General features: G+C 42.8%; 1 protein-coding gene across 8 annotated transcripts in view; it reads right to left on the bottom strand.

The window, feature by feature from the left end:
* Positions 1-24,460, bottom strand: part of slc20a2 (solute carrier family 20 member 2) — a 45,709-nt gene that overhangs the window by 13,583 nt on the left and 7,666 nt on the right. For 5 of the 8 annotated variants that reach the window (XM_041937193.1, XM_041937187.1, XM_041937186.1 and 2 more), the window contains 3 exons: positions 5,323-5,896; positions 2,115-2,255; positions 1,238-1,323 (listed from right to left, as the gene is read on the bottom strand). In XM_041937193.1, coding sequence (XP_041793127.1) covers positions 1,238-1,323; positions 2,115-2,255; positions 5,323-5,611 — 516 coding nt within the window. In that variant the 5' untranslated portion in view covers positions 5,612-5,896. Of the gene's footprint in view, positions 1-1,237; positions 1,324-2,114; positions 2,256-5,322; positions 5,897-6,091; positions 6,171-14,818; positions 14,861-17,880; positions 17,925-24,460 lie in introns of those variants that run through there. The other 3 variants (XM_041937190.1, XM_041937191.1, XM_041937192.1) reach the window with 3 other exon arrangements.

Here is a 24,460-nt window from a genome sequence, read left to right as displayed (position 1 = left end):
TGCAATATTGTCATATATATCTATCAATAGAGCTGAGACGATTGATCTGTAACTGTTTTGATAATTGTTAATAGTTTTTGTGATTTTTCAATCCAAACACATCCAAAATGAAGCTTCTCAAATGTGAGCATCAGCCTTTTTTGTCACATGATCATTTTGTGTTGATGCAACACAATAATATGAAAATTATTATTACTTGCATTCCTGTCAGTATTAAGAAATAACTGCAGTGATGCTGTGATATTGATGTCGACTACATACATTGCCCAGTCCTATTTGTGTTACATTACTTTGTAAATGCACCTCTTGCTTCTCTCCTGTAATTTCCTATACGATTACCAAGCTGCCGTCATTATTCTGTTCAAGTTTTTCTGCGGAAGGCAACAAGCAGTTAAATTCAGTGCAACAGTAGTGAAAACCACAGATGAGTGTTGTGTTACATATGCTGACCTTGAATAAAACTACAGCTTTCTCTCGAGGGTGGACGTTCACAGGTCAAAGGTGTGAAAACAGATGATGAGGTAAAACTATATATCCAACAATTCGCTCTTGCACAATGTGCAGTTTATGAGGAGGTTGATATGCAGTATGATCTGACCTTCAAGGGTAAAAGTCTTACACCTAGAAACTAAATCTTTGTCTTGACTTTGCATCTTGGAGAAGCATCGAATCCAAACACAACACACATACAACAGAAAGAGTAGATATTCTGATTTAGCGGATGCAAATAGCCTGCAAAGACAGAGGTGAACTCATTGTGAATTTGACCCAGCTACACAGCAACTCCAGTCCAAATGACAAATCATCCTATGACTCATTCATACATAATCCTGCAGTCGTGACCTTAGGATGATCCACAACACTTTTCTCTTCCTGGTCTGCCAGAGATTGCCTGTTACATAACAACAGATCTGCAGGTGTTGCCAAATCAAATGGATTTTATCTGAGCTGAAGTTCTTTGGACAGGTTTGCATGCACACGTGTGTGTCTAAATTCTGGCATTTTGAACTCGTGGACCAATGGCTCACTCTACATGCTGACAGTGTGAATGTGACTGGTGCAATCCACTGCATGGGGATTCATAAAACATTATTTTGTTTATGGTCAGAACTCCAGTGGTGTGATTTTAAGGCGTACAACCGAAATGTTTACAAGATTAAAAACGTTGCTGAACCAGGAATACAAATAAGAACCTGTAAATTCAATGAGGAAGGATTGTGTGATACTGTGAGCCCACCTTGTTGAGGATGAAGTGTCTGATGAGCATGAAGAGGAGTCCAGACATGAGTCCAGAGAGCAAAGGCGAGATGAACCATGATGCCACTGGAGAGGGAGGACAGCACGTCATCAGAAGAGAGACGACAAGACTTGCTAACAGACTAAAATCAACCACTGATACAGTATCATCAGGCAGCCATAACTTTTAGTTCCTGTATTTTTTCCCCCCAACAGGACTCATCTTCCATTCTTCATCAATAATTTCCTACACTTCTCAGAACAGCGGTGGAACAAGTACTCAGATGTTGTACTGAAGTAATAGTACCACAGTGTAGAAATAATATGTAGCAAGTAAAAGCCATGCACTTCAATGTTTTCTTAAAAATCACAAAAGTATTACAACCAAATATACTTAAGAGTACCAAAAGTAAAAGTACTCATTGTGCAGAATGGCCCATGTATACTCTATCTGCAGGGCTACTTCATCCCAGTTTATACATGCAGGTGGAGGAAGCAATAGCCAGACTTTCTCTGTCTGAGATAAAGTGTTTATTTTAAGTCTGTGCTGTGGCTGCATTGCACGCTGGTCTATTGAGACCCCTCACGGTGGAGAAATTGGTAGCTCTGCCTCATCTTAAAGGGATTGCCCGCTGTGTAAAATGGTCGAGGGAGTCGTCCTCGCTGACAACATAATCTTGTGATTACTGTGTGTTTTGCAGAGCTAAACCTGCTGTAGCTGTACTGGAAATATCTCAGTGTGGTGATATTTAGTTTGTATTCTGTCAGTTCTGGATGGCAAAGTTGTGTAAAAAGTCTTCTGTATGTGAGCATCATAAATATACACATGCAGGCCTATACAGCCAGCATATAAGTCTCACAGAGCCCCAAGCCATTACCAATCTTGACAAGCTGCATCCACTGCACTCCCTTGGTGCCGATGGCCACCATGGAGAAGCCGATGGTGGCGCCAACAATGCAGTGAGTCCCAGAGACCGGCAGTTTGAGGAAGGAGGCGATTAGCTGCCAGACGGCTGACCCTGTGAACCAGAAACACAAAACGCAGACATGTTTCATGTTTAATTAGAAATGTAGTTCTGGAACAAAGGAAAGCACAAGCTGTGAACTACAGGAAACGACACCACATTCACTGACTGCATTTCTGTGCTCAAACTGTATCTGTAGCGGGTGCTGAAAACAACACACAACTTCAACAATAATGCTTCATTTATCAAGACCAAAAGGGTCTGTTAACACAGTCTTCTCCCACAGATATGTGTATTTTTGTTATTCTTACGACAAAGGAGTTCCTTATTTGAACAGAAAGACCTCAGTTTCGTATTAGGCTTGCAGGTTGGTTTCAACATTTACAAGTATATTCTGTATTGTGCTGTTTCTGTGAACTCCTGCTGGACACAATAGCTGCATTTTCCTGCTTTTATCTAACTGAATCAAGGAGTTCAAATTTCTTCTAATTCTGCACAAACAATGCGGCAGAGAAACGTGTTTCCTGTTTGACATTCAGAAAAAAACAGTCGAGTGTTTCCCCAACATTCACTTGTGGCTTTCTGCCACACCTGAATTTCCTGCGACACGGGTTCCCCTGTGCGTAATATCTGCTGATTTATCACCGCTTCCCAGCAGTCACTCTTCCATTAAAACGGCATTGTCTCAACGGGAGCCCCATTGTTTTCTGTTCTGCAGCGCTCATGTACTGAGGTAATCTGATGTTGATGAGTAAAGCCACTGTTGATACTCAACAATTGCTGCCTGTGCTTCACTGTAAATGTGTTTTTTAATGTGAGGAAGCAACTCGGGAGATGTTTTTACGATGCTGCGAGGTTCGTTCACGTGTCAAAAACATCACAAGGTTCATCTAAAAACAGATTTTTTCACAGTTTGGCAGAGAGTTGCTTTGAAACTTTGAAAGGACAAAAATTTTTTTTTGATCATCGCCCACAAATCTGAGTGGTTCTTAAAACAAGCGTAGATGTTATTTAAATGGACAACAGTGAACTTTTATCAACTTTGCTTCTGCTAGAGTTATGTCATTTAATAGTTTAGTTTAAAGACAAACAGTTGGATAACGCGTTTATTTTGGGGGTAATGAAGCTGAGAGATGCCTCTTCTCTTGTGTACGTATGTGCGTCTCATGAACGTTTAGTGAGTCTGCAGCCAGGACTCAGATCACAGCAGCTCAGAGCTGTTTGTAACGTCTGTATCTACGTTTTACACACAGTTCCTGTAATCCTACTAATCCTACTGTGTAAACGTTACATATATTAGAACAGTCTGACATGCTGTTGTGTTTGCCCTCAGACCAGGGTATGGCAAAAATGTGACTAGTGTTTACAGAGGTCCCCATTCACATGAACAAATGTTAGGGCTGATTAATGCATTAGCAGATGGACGGAAAAATAATATGCAACTATGTGGATATAATTAATATTATTGTCATGTAAAACTGCCAAAACTGATTTTCTGCTTTCTTCTGTTTTAGATCATTTTAACTTTTATAACTTTGGGTTTTGGACTGTTCTGACAGAGCAGGCACTTAAAAGAAGTCCCCTTGGGCTGTAGGAACTTGTGATTTTCAGAATTTTTCATTATTTGTTCGTTTCAGTCCTAATATCCATCTATGAGCCACCAAATCCTGGCTCTCCTCTCCTGTCATGTGGTTAGGAGTTAGACATTGAGGGTCTCTCATCATCCGTGTAACTAATTTCTCAAACAACGTCAACAGCAAATGCTTACCAGATGGGCATTTCACAAAGCAAAAACTGTTCACATGTATACAGCGGCATACAGAGGTTTCTCTGAATGTATTTTCAGACTGCAACTAATGAGTGCTTTCATTACAACCCTGAGCTCAAAAAGTTGGGACACTGTATAAAATCTTACTAAAAACAGAAACCAATCATTTTCAAACAAACTGTTTACAGCCCATGTAGTAACATCCTTTATCCAATCATGTGTTCACAAAGTGGTGAACCTCACTCCATCTTTGCTTGTGAACGACTGAGCCTTTCCAGGATGCTCCTTTCATACCCAATCATGATACTATCACCTGTTACCAATCAACCTGTTTACCTGTGGAATGATCCAAACAGGTGTTTTGGAGCATTGCACAACTTTCCCAGTCATTCATTGCTCCTGTCTTAACTTGTTTTAAATGTGTTGCTGGCAGCAAATTCAGAATAAGCAGATAATTACAAAAATCAATGAAGTTCATGAGGTAAAACATTAAATACTAAATACATTAAATTGTCTTTGTACTGTTTTCACTTCAGTGTATATACACAAAACGATTAGCAAGTGATTAGATTCTGTTTATTTATGTTTTGGAGAGTTGTAGGAGATTTGTCTGTCTACATGAGCCCTATGTGACGAATTCAAATGTCTTATTCTGTCTGACCAACAGTCCAAAATATTCAGTTAACAAAGACTTAAAAAACAAGAAATCCAGCAAATACTCATATTGAAGAACCAGTGAACAGCTGATTTTTCCATGAAAAACTGACTTAATAAATCAATAAATTGTGTTTCTGGTGATCAACTAATTCTTTCAGATCTAATGTACAGTATTTATTCTTCATTAGTGAGACCGACTATTATTACATTATCAAACAAAGCCCAACTGTTACTGCATTACCATTATATTATATGATTGCCTCACTTCTCAGCAGGTCTCACCAGTCCGGTTTCACTTGATGGAGCCAAGAAGCAGCAACATTTCAGATGTACTTTTGTCAAGAGTGACGCACAGTCCTTAACTATATGACTCACTGCTGCACCCACCATTTATTTAAACTATTGATTAATCTGCCTATTGTTTTTTTTTTTTTATTAAGAAACTAATCATTTTGTCTATAAAATCTTGTAAAATTCTGAAAAATGTCCATGGTGGCATCTTCACATTTCTTGTTTTGTCCAATTAATAGTCTAAAGCCCAAAGATATTCAGTTTGCTTTCATATATGACAATGAAGAGCATCAAACCCTCACAATTGTGATGCTGAAATCAAAGAATCTGGCATTTTTGCTTGAAAAATGACTGAAATGACTAATCAGTTATTAAAATAGTTGCCAAAAGTTTAGCCCAACTTACCGACCATGGCGCTGACCTCCCCCGCCATCAGTACGGGCACCGTTTCGTTGTACAGGCTAACATCTATGATGCCCTTTCGAATCGTCTCGCCCACTTTGGCCCCCAGCAGCATTGAGCCCAGCGTCTCAAAGATCGATGCCAGGATGCAGGCCTGCTTCAACGTGACCACACCGGACCCCACTGCCGTGCCGAAGGAATTGGCCACATCATTGGCGCCCACCGAAAAGGCCAGGATGAAGGCAATGATGAAGCCGATAATCACCATCCACAGGTACGGTTCCAGATCCATCTTGATGTGATTTCACCAGACAAAAATCCAAGCGGAGAAAAACTAGTTTAAATATTTAAAAAAAGAGAAAGAAAAAAAACCAAGAAGTGCTGTGTGCGTTTGTAGCGGAGGACTTGTTAAGCCCGCTCCTTTTCTTCGTCCCCTGGTTAGAAAGAGTTCGAGGGGAGAAGCACAGCCGCTAACTAAGCGTTTGGAGCTCAGTCCAAAGATTGGAGACTAGTGATGGTGGGTGCAGAGAGCATTCCATAGCTTAGTGTGAGATAGCGTGTCTGCACGGTCCTTCACCTGCAAGAGAAACAAGACAGAAGAGACACAGAGACAGATCAGTGTCATAAGCCATGATTACTCTTTTTCAATAGTGGCTACCATCTGGCAACACCTCCCTTTGACTTCCTCACAAAACCTAAAAGTAAAGAAGGGGAGGGACCAAAAGAGAGAGAGAGGAGGAGAGCTTCTGAGAGCAGAGGACAAAAAAATCACCCCCAAAAAACTGAAGGATTCGGGATGACGACGAGAGATTTTGATGAAAACTGGGGGAGCACTCCAGCGGGGAAAGCTGAGGACATGTCAGATTGCCACAATAGGAAATCATAGTCTGCACTTCAAAGGGATCAGATCAGATCGTTCCAGAGGCCCTGCTGACAGCGCCGAGACTATAAAAAGACCACAGTATCCAGAGTGAGATGTGAGCGATGCTCCCAACATTAGAGTGCACTATTAACACCTTATCTCCGCACAACAGGGCAGCTGACGTCTCTGCCAAACCCGATTTAGTTTCACAGGTTTTCCCCTTTGCCACACATTCAGGTAGCCTTTGACAGAATATCTAATCCACCGAGTTTCCATATTTGACCGCGATTAAACCCCCACTCTGATGTCCGACAGTGATGCCAAAACTGATAATATGCAGAATTACCAAGGAAATCAAATGTTTTATATCCCGATACTAAAGCACTTCCTGGAATGTCTGGAAGCAGTTTGATGGAGCGCCTTGCATCTGAATAGAAATGTTAACCAAAAGATGGGTTCACTGACAGCCTGGTGGATGTTTGCATTGCAAATTACATTGCCCTTCGAATCTCTGCTCTTTCAGCCCGATCACGACGGCGACGGTGCTCACTCGGTGACAGTCAAAGGTACACACAGGAGCACAAGTTTGAACTAAATCGAAGGCTTTGCTGCAGTACAAAATAAAAAAAAGTGCATGGATTTATGTTAAGACTGCAATGCAGTAAGAACATCAGCAGTGATGCTTTACTGCTGCTAGAGGTGGAAGCAGATCACAAAGCTGCACTTTTTTTGGGGGGGGGGGTGAGTAAACTGATACTATAGCAGAGAACATGGAACTTCTCTGGATTGTAGCACTTAAAAATCTGGGAGTGACACTCTCAGACACAGAAACGTATTGCACATGATTCACCAAATGTTTAAGTTCATACAGATTTTCAAATAGGGGAGCAAGTCACGTGCTTCTATGCAGACTTCTACATTTTTGGGGGACTTAACTTTTGTCAAACAGCCAGTTTCAAGGCTTGCTCACATCTAGAAAGATCTCTTTAGCTCTTGAGGGGATGTAAATTAACAAGCCTGCAGCTTGTGTACACCAACCTAAACAGCTGTGACATTAGCTAATTAACAAGTAATCTAATAATACAAACAAAGTATTAGAATAGAGATTAGAAAAAATAGACATTTGAAGACCAGACCTTTCACTATAAGAGACTGTAACAAGCATGACATGATTCATTGATTAATCATGGAACTCAGCAACGCTTTAATCAATGACAAAAACGATCAGTAGTTGCATCCTCCCTAAAATAATATCTTTAGTTCGGCGGTTGTTAGGTTGTTTGTTGCATGCTGTGTGAGCCATGCTGCACTTGTTGAGTTTATCAGTTGATCACGTGAGATTGAACGGGCAAACAGCTTCCCATGTCCCTGTAAAGTTCCACAAAGCTTATTTACATCGCAACAATGACAACAACCCTTAGAGTCGGGCGATGAGGCCACCAACACTGAAGCCTCTGGTGGTCCTCGAGAAACCTCTACGCCACAAACGACTTGGTCTGGGTTATTTCTCCTCTTTTTCCTTTTGTCTATGCCACATAATCAAAGTCATTTCATAGGGGTTAATGGCAGCACATTTCCTTCTATGGTTAAGCCAATTGTTAATGGGGAGCATTAAATGTAAACAGCTTGAAGGCCAGACTAGTACATTCTCTCGGCATGAACCGACTGTGTGCTCTTCATCGCGTGGGGGCAGGCAGCTCTTTTCCAAATAGCCTGCGGCCAGTTATGGCTCCCTCCTCCCGACCAAGAACTCCATCTGGAACAGTTGAGGTCACATACTGCTATCCTTTATCCTTTGTTGAACCACAACACACACATAAAAAGATGATAAAAATTTGTCTTTTGATCAGGTCCACGCGAGACCTCCGTGAATCAGGATCTAGTACCTTAAGTGACACTGAACATTATTACATTGTAATGGTTAAAAAAATCTTAGAACGAACCTGACGTGGTTCATTTTCCTCAGATCCCTTGCCAGTTCTTTTTTATATTAAGGGAAAGAGAGCTCAGATGCTACCAGATCTCAAAAAGACTGAGTAAAAAGTATGTGATACTTCGGTAATCCCTGCAGGGAAACTCCCTTTTCCAGAAAGAGCACAGAGCGAAGGATCGGAGCGAACCATCGGTGCTCTTGGACTCAAAGAATCAGAGTCTTCAGACAGGTCTCAGACTGTTGGACTGAGAGTAAACTGATAAAAATGAAGTCATAAACTCATGTTTGTCAATAAAATTGCAATTAAGAGTTTAACTAAAGTTAATAATTCATGATCAAACATAACAAGACAATCCTAGGTGCAGATGTTATCGCTATCTGAAGCTCTACAACTCAACAAGTGCTTCATGTCACGTAAAGTTGGCCCTCGCAAGTAGCGGCAATGAAATGACATTTCATTGAATCCCCAATATGCAGGTATTTAAAGATTTATGAGACTTTTAAGCACAAATGTTTCTTACACCTCAGTTCATGATTATTTGATTTATCTTTCAATATTCTTCTAGCCTGCAAACCTCTTTAACACCTGTAAGAAGTGCTGCACAAATACTCTGTGCTTCAGTCAGTGTATTGACGGCAGCAGACTTTCAGAGGACTAACACAGGACGCTGTGTAAATGTTTAATCTGGGGAACACCTCGGCCACAAGACGACCACGCAGTCAAACATGGCCGCACACCAGGCAGAACCACAGACTCCACGGAGGAAACGGTCTCTGCGACGGCCGAACGCGTCGCCGGAGAAAGCACGTCGTTCCAGCATGTGTGTTTGTGCGTGTGAGCGGGAGCAGAGATGAGCATGAGTGTGGGCCTGCACACAAGTACCAGGCCTTTTTAATCAGCTCTACAGTTTTCTAAACAGGGAAAGTCAACGTGACAGCTGCAGCTGACGCTCGGTCCACTCAGAAGACCTCATCCTGCTGTAACACATGAAGACCAGCTCGCATACCGCCACTCCCGGTTGTGCACATAAAAACTATTTTCTCCAGGGCTAAACCGTGTACAGTAAGAGGAGCCTGGTGGTGACCTGTGGAGAACCTGCCGCGCTACAGAGGAGATTCAAACAGTTCCTACAAGAATGCAAAACAAGTCAACTAGTCTAAGGAGAATATTAAAATAAATCAATAAATAAATGAAAAAAAATGTGCTTCAGCTTCAATTGCTCAGCATATGCTACTGAAGTCAAAATGACTGCCTGAGGGCCCAGAGACCAATCAGACATTCACATGTAGTTCAACCTTCACCCTAATAATCTGTGAAATTTTAAGTTTCATAGTTTTCTCCTTCTGGAGGAAATTAATAGGGGTTTTAAAATGGTTCTACTGTAGCTCAAGTGCCCCAAGAACATTTCAATTTAGAAAAATTGAAACAAGCTAAACTTAACTTAATGCCTGCAGGGAAATTCTTTCTTTGGGGGGGGCAACTCCAGTACCTCCTGAACAGCACGTCGTACATAGTTTTAATACTTAGACAGCAGTATGTCAGTATTTTGCACAATGTCTTATTTACTTTCTTGCTAAGAGGTAGATGAGCAGATTGATGCAACTCTCAGGTCTACAGGATAAATGTGAAACTACAGGCAGTACATAAAGGCTGGGAACAGGGGGGAACAGCTGGCCTAGCTTTGTCAAAAGGGAAGCTAAGCTAACTGGCTGCTGGGTGTAGCTTCAAATCTACCATACAGACATGAGTGTGGGATCTATATTGTCATCTGACTCTGGGCACCAAAGATGTCAAACTGTTCCCTGAACATGCATGTCGTCTTCTGATGGTGGGGTCCAAACCCAGGGTTTCCTGAGTGTATACTCTACTGAATTCTATTGTATTTGACAGATCCTTTGCACACAGCACAGACCACATTTTAATACTTTTTATGTTCACATTATAAAATCGAACAGAAATCATGAACTACACAAACTTCTGTCTTGAATCTGGGTGTAAGCAGCAGCACATCCCAGAAACGTGGTGACTGCAGAGACAGAGCGAGCGTTCAGCTTCTTCTCGGACATCCCTGACTCGTCTTTGTCACCCACCACCAAGAAATGTGGTCAGCACTGCACCGCACTTCCAAAACAAAAACCTATCTGCTGCTCTCAACATCTGGCCTGTTAGCTGGGAGAGTTGAAAACACGTCAAAATGTCTACAATGTCACAATGAACATGGGAAACACGGCCTGGGAATGTTTAGACATGCTCACAGATGAAGAGGTGTATGACCTTATGTCCTTGAGTGGTAAAACCCTGCCGCAACTCGCTATAAACAGCAACCATTCAGCATGAGCCATAGATTCAGTTTCAGATTCGTGTGTGTGATGCAAGCTAAACAGAGCTCGTGTGAAATGGATTTCCCGCACATAGATTGGCTACACTGCATGATCGCCATGTTAGAGGAACCATCTCAGGCTACACAGTCCAGCTATGTGACGTTTGAGCGTCTGCACTGCTCCGATGAATGCTTCACTGGGACCTTCAAACCTCTCCTCTGAAAGTAAAAGCTTATAAAAGCTTCATGAATTAATAGAATAAAATACAAAACGAGTCGCATAAAATGTTACACAACCTGTGACAAGGCTATCTTTTTTTCTTTTTTCCTCTTTATTTCTCCACACCAATACTAGTCCAAAAAAAATAAATCAAAAAAACACCACCACCACAATAGCAAAGATATTAAACATGTCATCAACCTTTTATTTATTGTAGTTTACCTTCAAGGAGTATTACATCCCAAAAATACCATTTGATAACAACTGCACAGCCAGGGTTTTAAATGGGAAAACAAGCAGAGTCTACAATGTCATAATGCAGATTCACAGGCAGTGATCATTACCGCTTCGTGCTACCTGGGTAAGAACGCACTACATGATTACGTTGTTGTTTTGCTGGCCACTGGGATGCGGAACAACAAACAGGAGACGAAACCAAAAATGCTGAATTTCATTTGAAAAACTGGCACTAATGCTTGCTTGCTACCAGAGGGAAGAAATGTTAGCTCAAACAATTTAGGAGAGATGTCTGAGATGACATGCAGATAACTCACTCACAGGAGGATAACACATGTCTTTAACTGATAAGGACGTTAGTGTATTAACTATACATTTAGGAATGTGCACATTGCATGCCAGCTGCTTTTGCAACCAGACAAAATTAATTTCACAGTTAATTATAATTTCTAGAACACAACGAAACAGAGTTGACCGCTGTGGAATTAAAATACTGATAATGAGTCAGTTCCAAGCTGGCCGTTGGAGAGCCCTGTGCATATTTAGTCCTTTTCGAGGGGCAGCAGGTTAATTTGGCTTTATCTGTCTGGAGGCATCTGGATCACAGCTACAGTGAATTTAAAATGGAACCAAATTAACATGATGCGCAGCTATGATAAAGGTTTGAGGCAATGAATAGATCAGCCCACAGTGTGTAACTCAGAGCTTCTCTACTCAGCTCAGGTGCATCGTTTATAACAAGTGAGTCACGACCGCTGTCCAAGGTGCTGAACCTGAGACCACCAGGGATGTGGGAGCCGGCTGAGGTGATTACAGTTGTTTACTTTAGCCATGTTTCCACTGCATGGTGAGGCTTTTGGTACCAGGCACTTTTCTCTTCAACTGACGACGGTGTGGTTTTGCAGGGTGTCGTTTTTTAAAAACCAAGGTCAACTTAATAAAAAATTTGCAGTCACAGTTTGCGGTCAGTGTGAAGGATGTTGATGACGATTCTCTCTGACCAATCAGCTGCCTGTCGTGTTTTCAGTTCATCGTTCAGTATCTGATCAGCTAGCTTGGAACCTGATACCAGTAAACAGATACACGGAGACATCTACGATGTCTCTTTATGTGAGAAGCATATTTAGCCATATTTTAGTGCACACACCTTGGATTACACTGCCTGAGTCATGTCAGACATCTATATTAGGATTGTAATTAACAATTTGTTATGATGCTGTTTCGGTGTTCTTAAAAATGACTTGCAATCAAACTTGTTGCATCAGAAATACTGTAGCTGCCACTTTTAGAAACTCATGAAGGAATGCCAATACGTGTCCCGGCACTCCAGAAGACGGTAGTTCGGTAACTGATGGAGATTTCCTTTTTAGAAGCACATTGTGTAAGTGTCTCTTGCTGCTTCTTTCTGAGAGCAGCTTCTTGACATTTTCTAATTTTGGTGTTTACAACACACAAAATGTAATATATGGGGTGGCTGTCACTCTGGAGGTAGAACAGGTGGTACACTATTCGTTGGCGGTTCAATCCCCTGGTCCTCCTGTCCCACATGTCGACACTGACCCTCAAATTGCTCCCAATGGGCAGGCCAGACCTTGCATGGCAGCAGTGTGTGTGTGTGTGAGCAAAGCGTTTGACACACTGTAAGTGGAGCTCATTTACCATTCAGAATCTCACACTCGGCTTGGAATGAACTGTCCCATCTTTAAAAGCCACCCTCCATAAAAAACACTTGAAAGCGACTCACTCTGTGAGGCAGCATGCTCTTGAGGATTATTTCTGGCAGACACATTTTCTTCCTGTGGGTGTCAGGTGGCAAACAGCACAGATAATGAGGACACTGACACAAAAAACACAACATGGGGAGAACAAGACTAAATTAGGTCTTCATGTTGTTTGTGCTGGAATTTTTAATCAATATGTCTGGAGGACAAATTCAAGATATTAAAAAGGGGACACTGTTCAATACTTGCGGAGAGTATTTACGTTTCATTTGATACTTAACTATCCGGCTACATCACAGCCTGAGCAGAGCGTTTACCTGTTACAGCATTGACCTCTGGAAGCAAACGCTGTGTGCCGTGACGGCAAAGACGAACCTTTGTGCAAACTATTTACTGCGATCACTTCTCTAAATGTTCGCTGTCCTTGCTGAACAATGCTCATTAATTTGCCTGAGATGCCACTGCACCACAGCCACAGCTGGTGCAAAACACTGTGTCACGAGCTACAGTCTGCATTGACACGCGGCTGCACTATCCACGCACTGATTCAACCCCCCCCCCCTCATCAACTAACCCTTCTTCTCCCGGCGCATGCTGAAAGGACCAGAGCTAGAACATACATACTGAACATGCGGCGTCAGATGATGACTCACAGCAGCATCCTACCAGTGCTGCCTCATTGTTACACCTGAAGCATACGCAATTGCAGCCCGTGCCTCCAAGGACACCGGATGCTCACATTCACCAGATGGCTTATAAAGTTAAAAAAAACAGCGAGATATGGCAAAGACAAAAAACTGACAGGCAGACACGTAGGCAGACCTGAAAGCCCGGAAATCAACTCCACTCACCTTCATGTCTCCTCACATCAGTGGAAGGTGAGAAAGTGGTGGAGATGAATGAATGTCAAAGACAGAATGACAGTATTGGGGAGAAACACAGTCAGACAGAAATGGTTGGTTGAAAAAGCAGAAAGAAAATGGACCGGGGGATAAAAACGAGGGGGGCTGGTGAGCATGTGATTGACGGGAAAATAAAATTAGGAGTGCAAGAGAACAGCTGATGACAGGAGGAGAGGAGGAGTGAGAGGAAGGAGCAGGAGAGGCTTAGTGAGAGATCAGCAGGTTGTGGTGGTGTTGCAGGAGAGAGGAGGAGAGAGCGAGATAACAGCAGCAGAGAGAGAGAGAGAGGGAGAGAGAGAGAACGAGAGCGGCGTAGCCAGCTGAGTCTAGACTGCCTCTTAAAGGAAAGTATCCGCATTCACAGCACACGCCAGCCAATGACAAATGTCGGAGAGGCCAGGGTGTACCGATGACTGGCTGTCTGCCTCAGAGAGGACGGGCAGATGGAAAGGAGGCAGCCAATGACAGCGGAGGAGGATAACCAACAAGGGGGAGATGAGAGGGAGAGGAGGCAAGCCTGTGCGTGGATGTGTTTTACAGCCGGAGAAAAGCATGCAGACGGATCAAGGGCATTCAGCGCGAGCATTCCCTCGGTTACTCTGGTCACAGCCCAACACAAGTCGCAGATACAGCGGATCAATACGCATGAACATTTTTGCAACATAAATACTGATAAAGGCGGAATCAGCTCTGGGTCACACACTCATTTATGATGCCTGTTACTGCAAGTGCTCAGCACGATGAAACGAGCCAAATGGGCCATGTTTTTTCTTGGTAACATACAGACCCATCACACAAGAACACACACTTTCTCAGCACTGTTACTTGGCTACGATCCAGCCATCAACTCTCTCCACTACAATTGTCCCTTTCAAAGACGTGCTAACAGCATGTCTTTATGTGGCTCGGTTTGAGCGGGGAGACGGGGCTCTCGTTGACACAATGAAGAGCGCGGAGCAGAGTCACTGTGGGCTCATAGCTGACAAAACACAAAGCAGAGTCCACGTCCTGTTCAGCACTTCCTCAACACTCGCTGATAATGCAATGAGAGGCTACGGCGAACTGCTCTATGAGAGATGAAGCTAGAGGAGCAAGTTAATTGAAGGTCTTTATACTCGCAGCGTTTTGAATAGTTATGGCATCTTTGCAAATTATTTGTCAAACTTTGGAAAAACTCACCAGACATTTGGCTCAACCACAGACCACCTGCGTCACACAAATCCTGTCATGCAGTTTTCTGGCTTGACCTCCCCACAATCTTTGCACTGTTTTAACAATATACTTTAAAGCACTCATTACTCACCCACACCATTGAAGCTAAGGTAATGTCTGGTGCCGTTGGGCAGTTCAGGTCCCGTTCTCCTCGCTCTCACATACTGTTCAAGGACTAGAATAGGGCCGATAACTTCATTTGTCCAGTACTGTTAAGTCACTTCAGTGGTCTGATCTTATGTTTGAGTTCCTGTGGTTTCTCCTCTATCGTCTCTCAGTCATTCTCTCCCTCTCTGTCCCCCAACTGGCCCTGCCTGCTAAAAAGCCTGTCTGCGTCAGCTGCACCTGCTGCCTCTGACTCTGTGCTTCGCAGCGGGGAGGCGCTGTCTCCTAGAACCAAAACACACACATACACACACACACACCCTGTGCAGCGCTTAGATCAGTCAGCCTCCACGGATCCGAGGGGGGTCACTTAAGAATGACAACAACAGCGCGCATGGCTGCAAAGAGCATGTCGCTCTCGACACCATCTTCAAAGGTTCCCCACACATTTCCATAAATCCTCGAACTCATTCTGTTTTCTCTCCACCGCCGCGTGTCTGCATTGCAGCACAGTCGGGTTTTCATGAAGCAAGTGACTCTGGTAATCCTTCAGATCGCCTCTGACGGCCATTATGAGCACACAGGCAATCTGTCAGAAATTAATGCGGGCCGACAGCTAAATCAATAGTTTTCAGCAGACGTTTTTGGCTGACTTGCCCTGAAAGAGATGAGTGATCATCATCCTACTGTCTCCTCACCATCGCTTAAGTCCCGAGGTAGCTGTAAAACACCTCAGAGCACAATCCTTCCTTTGAGACACAAATTGCCTTCTTAGGCCTCATGAATAATTATTCACTCCATAGTTTATTTAGGTTTGACACAAGAATTTACAGCATGTGGTGCCTGCATCAGTTTCAGTGTGATTTTAGGTGTTAATGGTGTACTTGTGCCTTTACGTTTGGATTAAAATAAACTATGTTGAAAACTACTGCTAGAATTTCTGAGTATGGGGTGAACATGCAATTGATGATTAAATAGGTTGATGAATGGCTTTTGTGTCATTGGCACTCTCTGGCCAACGCCAGAAAGACAAACAACAGCCAATAGTAATAAAACACTCAGAGTTAATTATCAACATCAATTTATGCACCGGCATTCTACAAGGCTGTGTACTGCAGACGTTCTCTGCAGAACGTATCACTTCAGACAGTTCCCCACCGGTTTACCACTGGGCTACTTTAACATTGACAAAGCCTGGTGCATAGATTACCCAAAATGCAACAGTTCTGTTGGAGATTTGCATGTGTGATGCTGTTAGTGGTTGATGTAGCCTCTAGCAGAGATGACTCTCAGAGATAACTTCACACCTTCAGATGTTTGTGTCATTTTCAAACTTGCAGATTTCACCCGACCGACACTACCTCAGGTGACATCACCCGAGGCGATTTATCAAATTTCAAGCAGCTCCCTCTACAGAGTCATAAGTTTGTCACATTTATTAGCACTTCTCAAGACCTGTTAACAGGCTCTGAGTGTAAACCTGGGCACTTTCAAGTTATAATTGTCAAATGTATTTCCCACTGAATGCACGCAATATTTTATCACTATTTGTAATGAGATTCCTGTCCCTGAAATGTTCAAGAACATTTCCTGCATAGGGTCATGTGTGAAAGGAAGCAGGGAGCAATACCGCCAATTCCCCGCCTGAAGACCTTTCACATTTCAGAGAAAATGCCATCGACATGACAGGAACAAGCATGTAAAAGATTACGTCCATCTAATGAGAGACGCTTTCACATGGAGCGAGAGAAACGATCACAAGACTCTGCTGATAACATATTTGAATCCTTGAACTGTTTACGGTTAGATCATAAAAAACGTTAATTGCAAATTTGATGAATATTAAATACATCACAAGAGCACTGCGCAAAAACAGCTCCTTGCTCGCCATGTTCCTGAATATGATGAGACAATTGTTTAATTAGCAATTGAATTTAACTTTTTTTTTGCCTGCGCATCTGTTTGACTGACAGTTTTCTTGATCACTGAGGAATCAATGAAGTTGGTTCAATGTAAAAAATTAACCAGCTTTGATGTGGTGAAAATGTTTGTGGTAGCTCGGACTGCCACACTTCTCTAGTGAAGCTTCATTTAATGCAGAGTAACTCGTAGCTTGGCTCACTGCACTTTCCAAGTAGCTTGCCCAATGCTGCCAGTAAATTACCGGGAACTATGTGTGAAAGAGGCTTATGATGTGGAAGCCACTTGATAGTCTGTGTGGATTAATATGGCGAGCTACCGTCTTCAATACAGTTTCAAGGGATGACAAAATCACAGATATGTCAGTCTTACACTCCATAGACTGACCAAGTATCCGAGCCTTTAGCAACACTAAAGCAGGCCGTGTTACAACAGCAAACAATCGAGGCCCCCTCTGGCTTTCAGTGTTGAGTAAGCCTTATGTTTAAATACTCCTCTAAGGTCAGCTCTCTCTGGTTTCAGTGGAGACTGTGCACGGCTTTGACTCCCTCGCCCCAAAATGGCAAAGTGACTAAAGTGACTCCTCCCTATTTGAGTGTACAACTGTTTTAAATAACTGAGACAGACACGCTCTACTGTCCTTACACTGTTTGTGTTGGTGGTGCTGTATAAAGGGGCCATAAAAGGACACTAATCTACAGCAGTACAATGACAGTAATAAAAGAAACATACACAGATATAACTGATTGAAGGAAAAACATGATAACTTATGCGGTTGTACTAGTCTTTTTTTTTTTTTTTTTTTACTCACAAGTTCATAAATCTGGGACATCTTTGACATGACTCTCTAGAAACGTCCAGCTGAGCGCAGACAGACACACACAATGCATGAAAAACACTAAAATAGCTGCGACACAGTGCCCGAAATAAAGCTTTTAGGCTGGCAGAAACTATTAGTCATCTCTGAGAATAAAGCATGCACACAACAGGGATCCTAATTGACCAATCAAAATGTGCCTCACAGATGAATATAGAGCCAACAACTTTATTACCAACAGCGAGGGGGCCGGTTTTGTTGGCTGGCCTTCACATCATTGGTCTACCGAAACAATCGAGCTGGGTACCTACCAACAATTGGGGCTTTTTGAGGCTGTGGTCCGGCTTTCTTCTCTTTCTACCACCTGTCTTCATGTTCCTGAGTGTAAGAGTCATCTTACCCTTGACCCTCTCTCTGTTTGCCTCCCCTCACTCACCCTCCCTCCCACACTTGGCTTTATCCGGACAGTTCCAGTTCTCTTCCAAGAATCGGCATAGGTGCCCAATAGCAAAGCGTGTCACCTTCACCCCCGTCCTTCCTCCTCTTTCCTCCTCTGCTTACCCCTCTCGATCTCTCCTCATCTTAGGTGTGGAAACAGAGAAATGCTGAACTCGCCCTGTACTCGCAAAGCACCCGCCAGGACCTCCAACCTACAGTACCTGCCTCTTTTTCGACTGCTGAGTTTGGTAATCTACTGTTGGCATGCTCTATGGTATTAAAATGTGTTACTGGGGCAAAGTGGGTGCCGGTATTAGTGAGTGCCGAAAATGAGGCACAAATAGGGCGAGAGACTCAGCGAGACAGGAATGGTACCAACAGGATAAATGATGTTTTGGGCTACGTCCACACTAATGGGGATAAATGCACCTTGTCAACTCTTTTCTGGCCTTCCATCCACACTGCTCTGAACACTGACCAATGAAATCTTAATGAAAGTGTCTCCAAGGTGGAGGGCTTATAAAAGCATATAAAATGTATTCATCCTCCTGTAAATTTTCATGTCATATTGTCTTAATATATTGAATCAAATTACAGCTAATACGTCTTTTGACACCAATGAACAGAAAACAATATTTTAACATGAAGACAGATAGAAAGTGATCTAAATTAATAATAATCAATTAATTACTAATTAAAAATACATTTCAGTTACTCTGCCGAATGTTACATTTGCTTTATTTTCATGACTTGCTTTTGTAAAAATGACTGAAACAATGAGTCTAATTCATCGCTACATATATTACATAGATATATTATTCATATTCGAGTATTTTTTCATAGTGCTAGTAGTCTGGGGAAATTCTACATGGTGCAAGCATCATGCAGGTGGAACAAAAAGTGGTAAAAGGTTAAGCATGTACACAACTGAACACATAAACAGAGTTTAAAGTGTCTGCATTGGTGTGGACAGGCGTTTCCTCTGTCACAGTATTAAGTGCCTGCAGACAGATTTGAGGAAAGTAGGAAATAAACAAGCCGACACGCCAACTGTGAATATTTTTCAAGCATAGTAAAGCATGAAAAGTTTGTTTCCTATTAACTCTGTGTGTCGCTACAGTATAACAGATATTTGTGACCTTGGATGGCTGTGTCCCCAAATATGAGGTTACAAGATGAGTATAGATGGAGACAGAGAGAGAGAGAGAGAGAGAGAGAGAGAGAGAGACAGAGAGAGAGAGAGAGAGAGACGCCCCCTCCTAAGCTGGATCTAGTGGCCTGTGCCCTCCTGCTCTTAATCCTGGCTTCCAGCACATGACCCAGCTAACAGTATTATGGAGTGCTTTGATTAGACCTGCTGCTGTGCGCACGTTGTGGGAGACGTGGCGGTGGTGGGGGGAACATGGGGTCCTTTGCTCTGCCACCACTTTGCAGGAATGTCAAGCCTCTGCACAGACACATACATATGCATGGACACACACACACACACACACACTGTATTAACCATACATTTAACCTCGGTTTACACAGTCTACACACGGCGGAAGAAGAAAGACACGAGGCTGCCGGATTAGGCCTGTGAGTCAGTGAGTCAGCGGATTACCCAGCCAGTTATTCTAGGTGAAAACTAAGAGTAATGCTCAAAAATGCGCTGCTAGCATTAGCTGTGGCTGATAGGCCGCAGAAGGAGTTGCAAGAACGGCACCTGGAGCGGTCACAACAGGAAGGGGAATTTCACATGACGACTTCAGCAGTCGGCCTTAATCGCATCAAGGGGTCTCGCAAGGGAGAAGTTTATGAACTGATATGACTATGAGTGATACACCTTTATTACTCAATGCTGTAGAATTAACAACAATCTGTGTTCTTACGACATCATGGGAAAGGGAGGGGAATAAAGCTGGAAAATCTGAAAACAACACTGTCGAGAGTAAACTGTTGAAGAATTCAGCACAGCATGTCTTCACTGTGGGAGGTGAACTATATGTTGTGCTCCCTCTAGGGAAGATATTTCTGCTATGTCCTCACGATGTTTGTATAGCTAATAACGGAATTTGTGAGAGCACAGATTTGATCAAGTTGATTTTTGAAGCCAGTGATGATGTTCTGCTGTGCGACAGCAGGATTTATTCTAGCTGAGAGATTTCTGAACAACAAAAACTCTGAGAAGATTGACAATGATAGACCCTGAACAGTCCACAGGCAGGTTTCCTGACAGTGAACAAATCTGTGCACCAACAAAATCACAATCTGTCAACACAGTAAAAAAAATTGTCTGGCAGGGGAGCCGAGTCCATGCTGCTACAACTGCTACTACTACCTCTGAAGCATGAATGAGTTAATCTTAAAATCGCACGGCACACACTGTGTGACCGGCGTTATCTATCACATGTTTGCCAGTTGTGTTGCACACGTACAGCACATGGTGCGCACACACACACACGGCTTGTACTTTTCAACTTAAAAAAGGAGTGGTGTTCATTTTTGCATCTGCGTGGGAAGTTTGCAAATGAGGTCAGACCCAGAGGCACCTCATGACACAAGTATAACTAAATCTGGCACTTTTTCTCCTCCGATACGCAACAAATTCAGTACTTGTCATGTGATCAAAGCTGATAAGGAGACCAAAATGTCTCCAATATTACTCTGCTCCTGTCCGTCAACTGAAATGTTTGTCTGCAAAACACAACCATTTTATACCATGTATTATTAGAAATGTTTGAATACAGCTGTTGTACTGACTCTAGGAAGAAGTATTTTTGGGGACAGCATTGTTTGAGGCTGTGTGTGGCATGTGCTACTTTCTTTGTGTCTGAGTGCTGTCGCAGCATGCGCGACGCTGAAGGAAACTCATTGTGACAAGTGGTCTGCTGGTGTTCCGGTGATGGAGGGTAGCCTGGGTCACCTCTAATCCTGTTGGAGTAAATCATTTCCTTGAGACTTTTCCACCCATCGCCTCACATCAGAACATCACCTTGCCCCGCCAGGAGGGGGCACAGTGAAGCTCAAACCCCCTCTCGTTTTCCTTATGCACCAATAGAACGTTAGACGCAGGGAGCAAAGACTTTCCACTGCTATAAATGCCACTTAAAGTCTAAACACTCCATGTACTGCATCTGCCACAGCAAGAGGTTACTGCTGTCACTTTCAGTTTGTCTTACCGCGCCTCCTGCAAGCTGTGGGCTGCAGCTGCTTTCATTGAAAACTTGCTGAGATATACGGCAGCCTCTACTAAAGTAATCCACCATTTTAAACACGCTTGTGCATTTTACTTTTCCCCCGATATGACCGGTTACTGCCACCGTATGAAACATAGCTCTGTTAGAGGAGAACTGAGTCTGCAGGGATCACTTTGTCTCCAGCTAGATGCTTCCTCTCTGCAAGTTTCAATTTGCCTCCTCACTGCCACACATAAGAACATAATGAGGAGCGAGATAAAGCTGCAGCAGAACAAACAGTGACGGACACATCAGTGGGTTTGGCCGCTTTAATGGCAATTCGTGGAAATAATCTAACTCTGAGGAATACTGTGATTTAATTTTTTTCTACAGAAAAACCGACCAATTACTTGACATTGCTCAGTATTATTTGAGTGGCTCTACATTGGTTGGCAAGATGAATATTTGGCCACCTACAGTAATAACAAACTGCTGATAAGTCACATTTGACAACGTGTTGATAACTGATATCACGCAATGTTGACAGTTCTGCACTTTAGCTGCTTCAGATAACGTTAATCCTGGTAGTCTCGATTCAGATCCTGTAAGGCGTTGAGATTAAAACAATTACATCATGTACGTGAAAGTTTATCTGGGAGATTCAGACATCGACTGTCTGTCACTGCGACTGCCGACTCTGCGACTACGACTTTAGTCTCAAAAAGTTGCGATGTGTAAGAATTGGCCGTCTTGGTCAAATTGCAGTTTCGATATAAAAACGATTAATAGGGAAAATGTACTATATCATATATTTTTGCGAGCCATAAACAGAAGCGTTTATGTGTAAAGACTATGTTGACAGGTTTGTTGACTACGGTTCAGACTCAAGCTGGGTAAGCCTTCTCAGCATTACTGGGGTGGTGGGGGGGTCAATTACTGTAGAGCCATAACGAGGCTGGAATGTGTGAAACATTATGAAGATGTCATCGCCCAGTCAGTGCGGGGAACCATGAGATTTTCAATGATATTTAATCCTTGTCTCCCATAGTTTACTGGCCTGATGTTACTCTAGATAAGCATCTTTGCTCAAGGAAAGGACCTGTTTATCCTGTGCCCCCTCCACGCTGAGTGTTTTCCCCGGGGGTTCTTGTAGTACAGAAGTATTTTTGGTGACAGTGCATTTTCCAGGCTCCATTCCAAAATAGTTCTCATTCTGTGTTTGGATTATGATAGATCGAAAGAGAACCAATTATACAATTTACCATTATTAAAAACACACACACACACACACACACACACACACACACACACACACACACACACACACACACACACACACTTCAGTTTTAATACCCTCATTAATTCCTCTTTAAAAAGGAAAAATTGCTCTCTAATAGCATAATGACATGATTCAGTGCATTATCATGTGTGATCACAGCAGTATTTCCTCACCAGCATACAATTAAATATCACATAGGTAAAATCAAAGACATCATTTAGTCAAAACCCCTGCAGTTTGCTCTACACTCACACTAATGGCCAAATCAAAAATGATGAACAAGACTACTGTTTACATTTCCAACAGGTTATGGACCAGCTTGGCCATAACCAGAGATGTTATATTAATTATGAGTCACTTTTACCGATGACACTGATTTGGGGTCAGTACTGCTTCTCTATAATGCATCTACTCAACTTCTGCATGTGGGCTCTATCATATAATGTGTTGACATGACACAGAGACACCACGATGATGGTGTGCCATACCAGAAACCATGGACCATGAGATGGTGGGAATGTGTGGATAAGTTACCTCTACCTCTATGTTACTGATCAGCACACTAAGAAAAGGAAGGGGGGTTGTCAATATATTAAGTAAAAATTGCATTTATGCCAGCATTTACAGTGTGGGCAGGTTTAACTTATGACTGTTTGATACTAAACTGTCAAATGCCGTGTCACAGTAACTGTACAGGAAGCCACTAAAGTGCCATTTGGGTTGAAAATGACAGCAAGTAAGCGACCGAGCTGGAACTCTACACTACTGCATGACTGTCCCCTGATCTCTTGACATCCTGTCAGCTGGCATGACAGATGTGTGTCGGCTAACGGTACACGTGTTTATTTTGAGTGTGTCGACTAAAAAAATGTGCAAACATTGCTGGACAAATGACAGATTTGTGGCGACGCTCTCAACTGAACTGCTCACTGCACAAGCCCTCATTTCACGCTTATCTTGTACAGAATCATTTACATTCTTATGCTCCATTGTTCTACCTGGGCTGCCCCCCACCCCGCAAGGTGGCCTCTGGATAGATACCACTGGACCCCATCTGACAAATTGCCCCCACCCTCCAGCCTCTCTGCTTTCTGAGGTGTCACATATCCGCCACTTGCTCGTGTTACTACAGGCAGTGGGGACGAGGACTGATTTGGCTAGAAATAGCAGTGTCACATGAGCGCGTGCAGTGACCGGGCAGCCAGCTGCTCATCCTTACATGGAGCCCTGCCCCATCCGTACAATCAAATGCAAACAGGCAGTAGGTAACATTCACAACAGTGTGGAGCAGCGTGGGCGGGTCGCTCGGCCGTTCGTCTCTGAGGCTCGTCACACACTTCGGCAGTTAAAACGGACATGTGAGCTCACACCTGTTCAAACATCAGGACTGCGACATACTCAGAGGAACTTTCGCACAGACAATAGAAACCCCTGAGCCCCTTTACCCATGACAGACAACACATGCCTCATTCATGCGGTTACGTATATACAATTAATTGAGAAAATATTTATATTTTAGTGTGAGGGATGGATGGGATATTTAAAAAATGGAGGTGATGAAAATGCATTTGAATTAATAATGGAAGTGATTAACTGGATGTGATTTGAAAAATTTGTTGAATTGAAAAAGAGTGGGAAATTGTCAGTTGTTGGATATTTTATTTGAAGCAGTATTGCTGTGTTAATATCTACTGTCTACCATTTATCATTCACAATACCTAACTGACATTTATCATTTACAGCAAGAATTTTTTTGTTACTTCCACCCTATCAAAAAAAAAAAAAAAAAGACATACCTACTTATCCTGTCTGCAGTGCAGACTAAAGCACATTATCTGCCACCATCAAAATCAAAGCTTTTGGAAGAATCTCTCGCTTTCCTCTCTTGATTTGCTGCTGCCAAATCAAAAGCTCGATCAGTTAGTTCGTGGCCGTGCTTTTTGATTTGACATTTTGGGCGGATGCAACAAAAACTGCTTGTTGTAATGGATAAATGTTAGTTGGCTGTTGTGAATG

The sequence above is a fragment of the Chelmon rostratus genome, chromosome 5 (genome assembly GCF_017976325.1).
Source record: "Chelmon rostratus isolate fCheRos1 chromosome 5, fCheRos1.pri, whole genome shotgun sequence".
Lineage (NCBI taxonomy): Eukaryota > Metazoa > Chordata > Actinopteri > Chaetodontiformes > Chaetodontidae > Chelmon > Chelmon rostratus.
The sequence above is the reverse complement of the archived record's forward strand: the minus strand, read 5'-3'. Positions and strand labels throughout refer to the sequence as shown.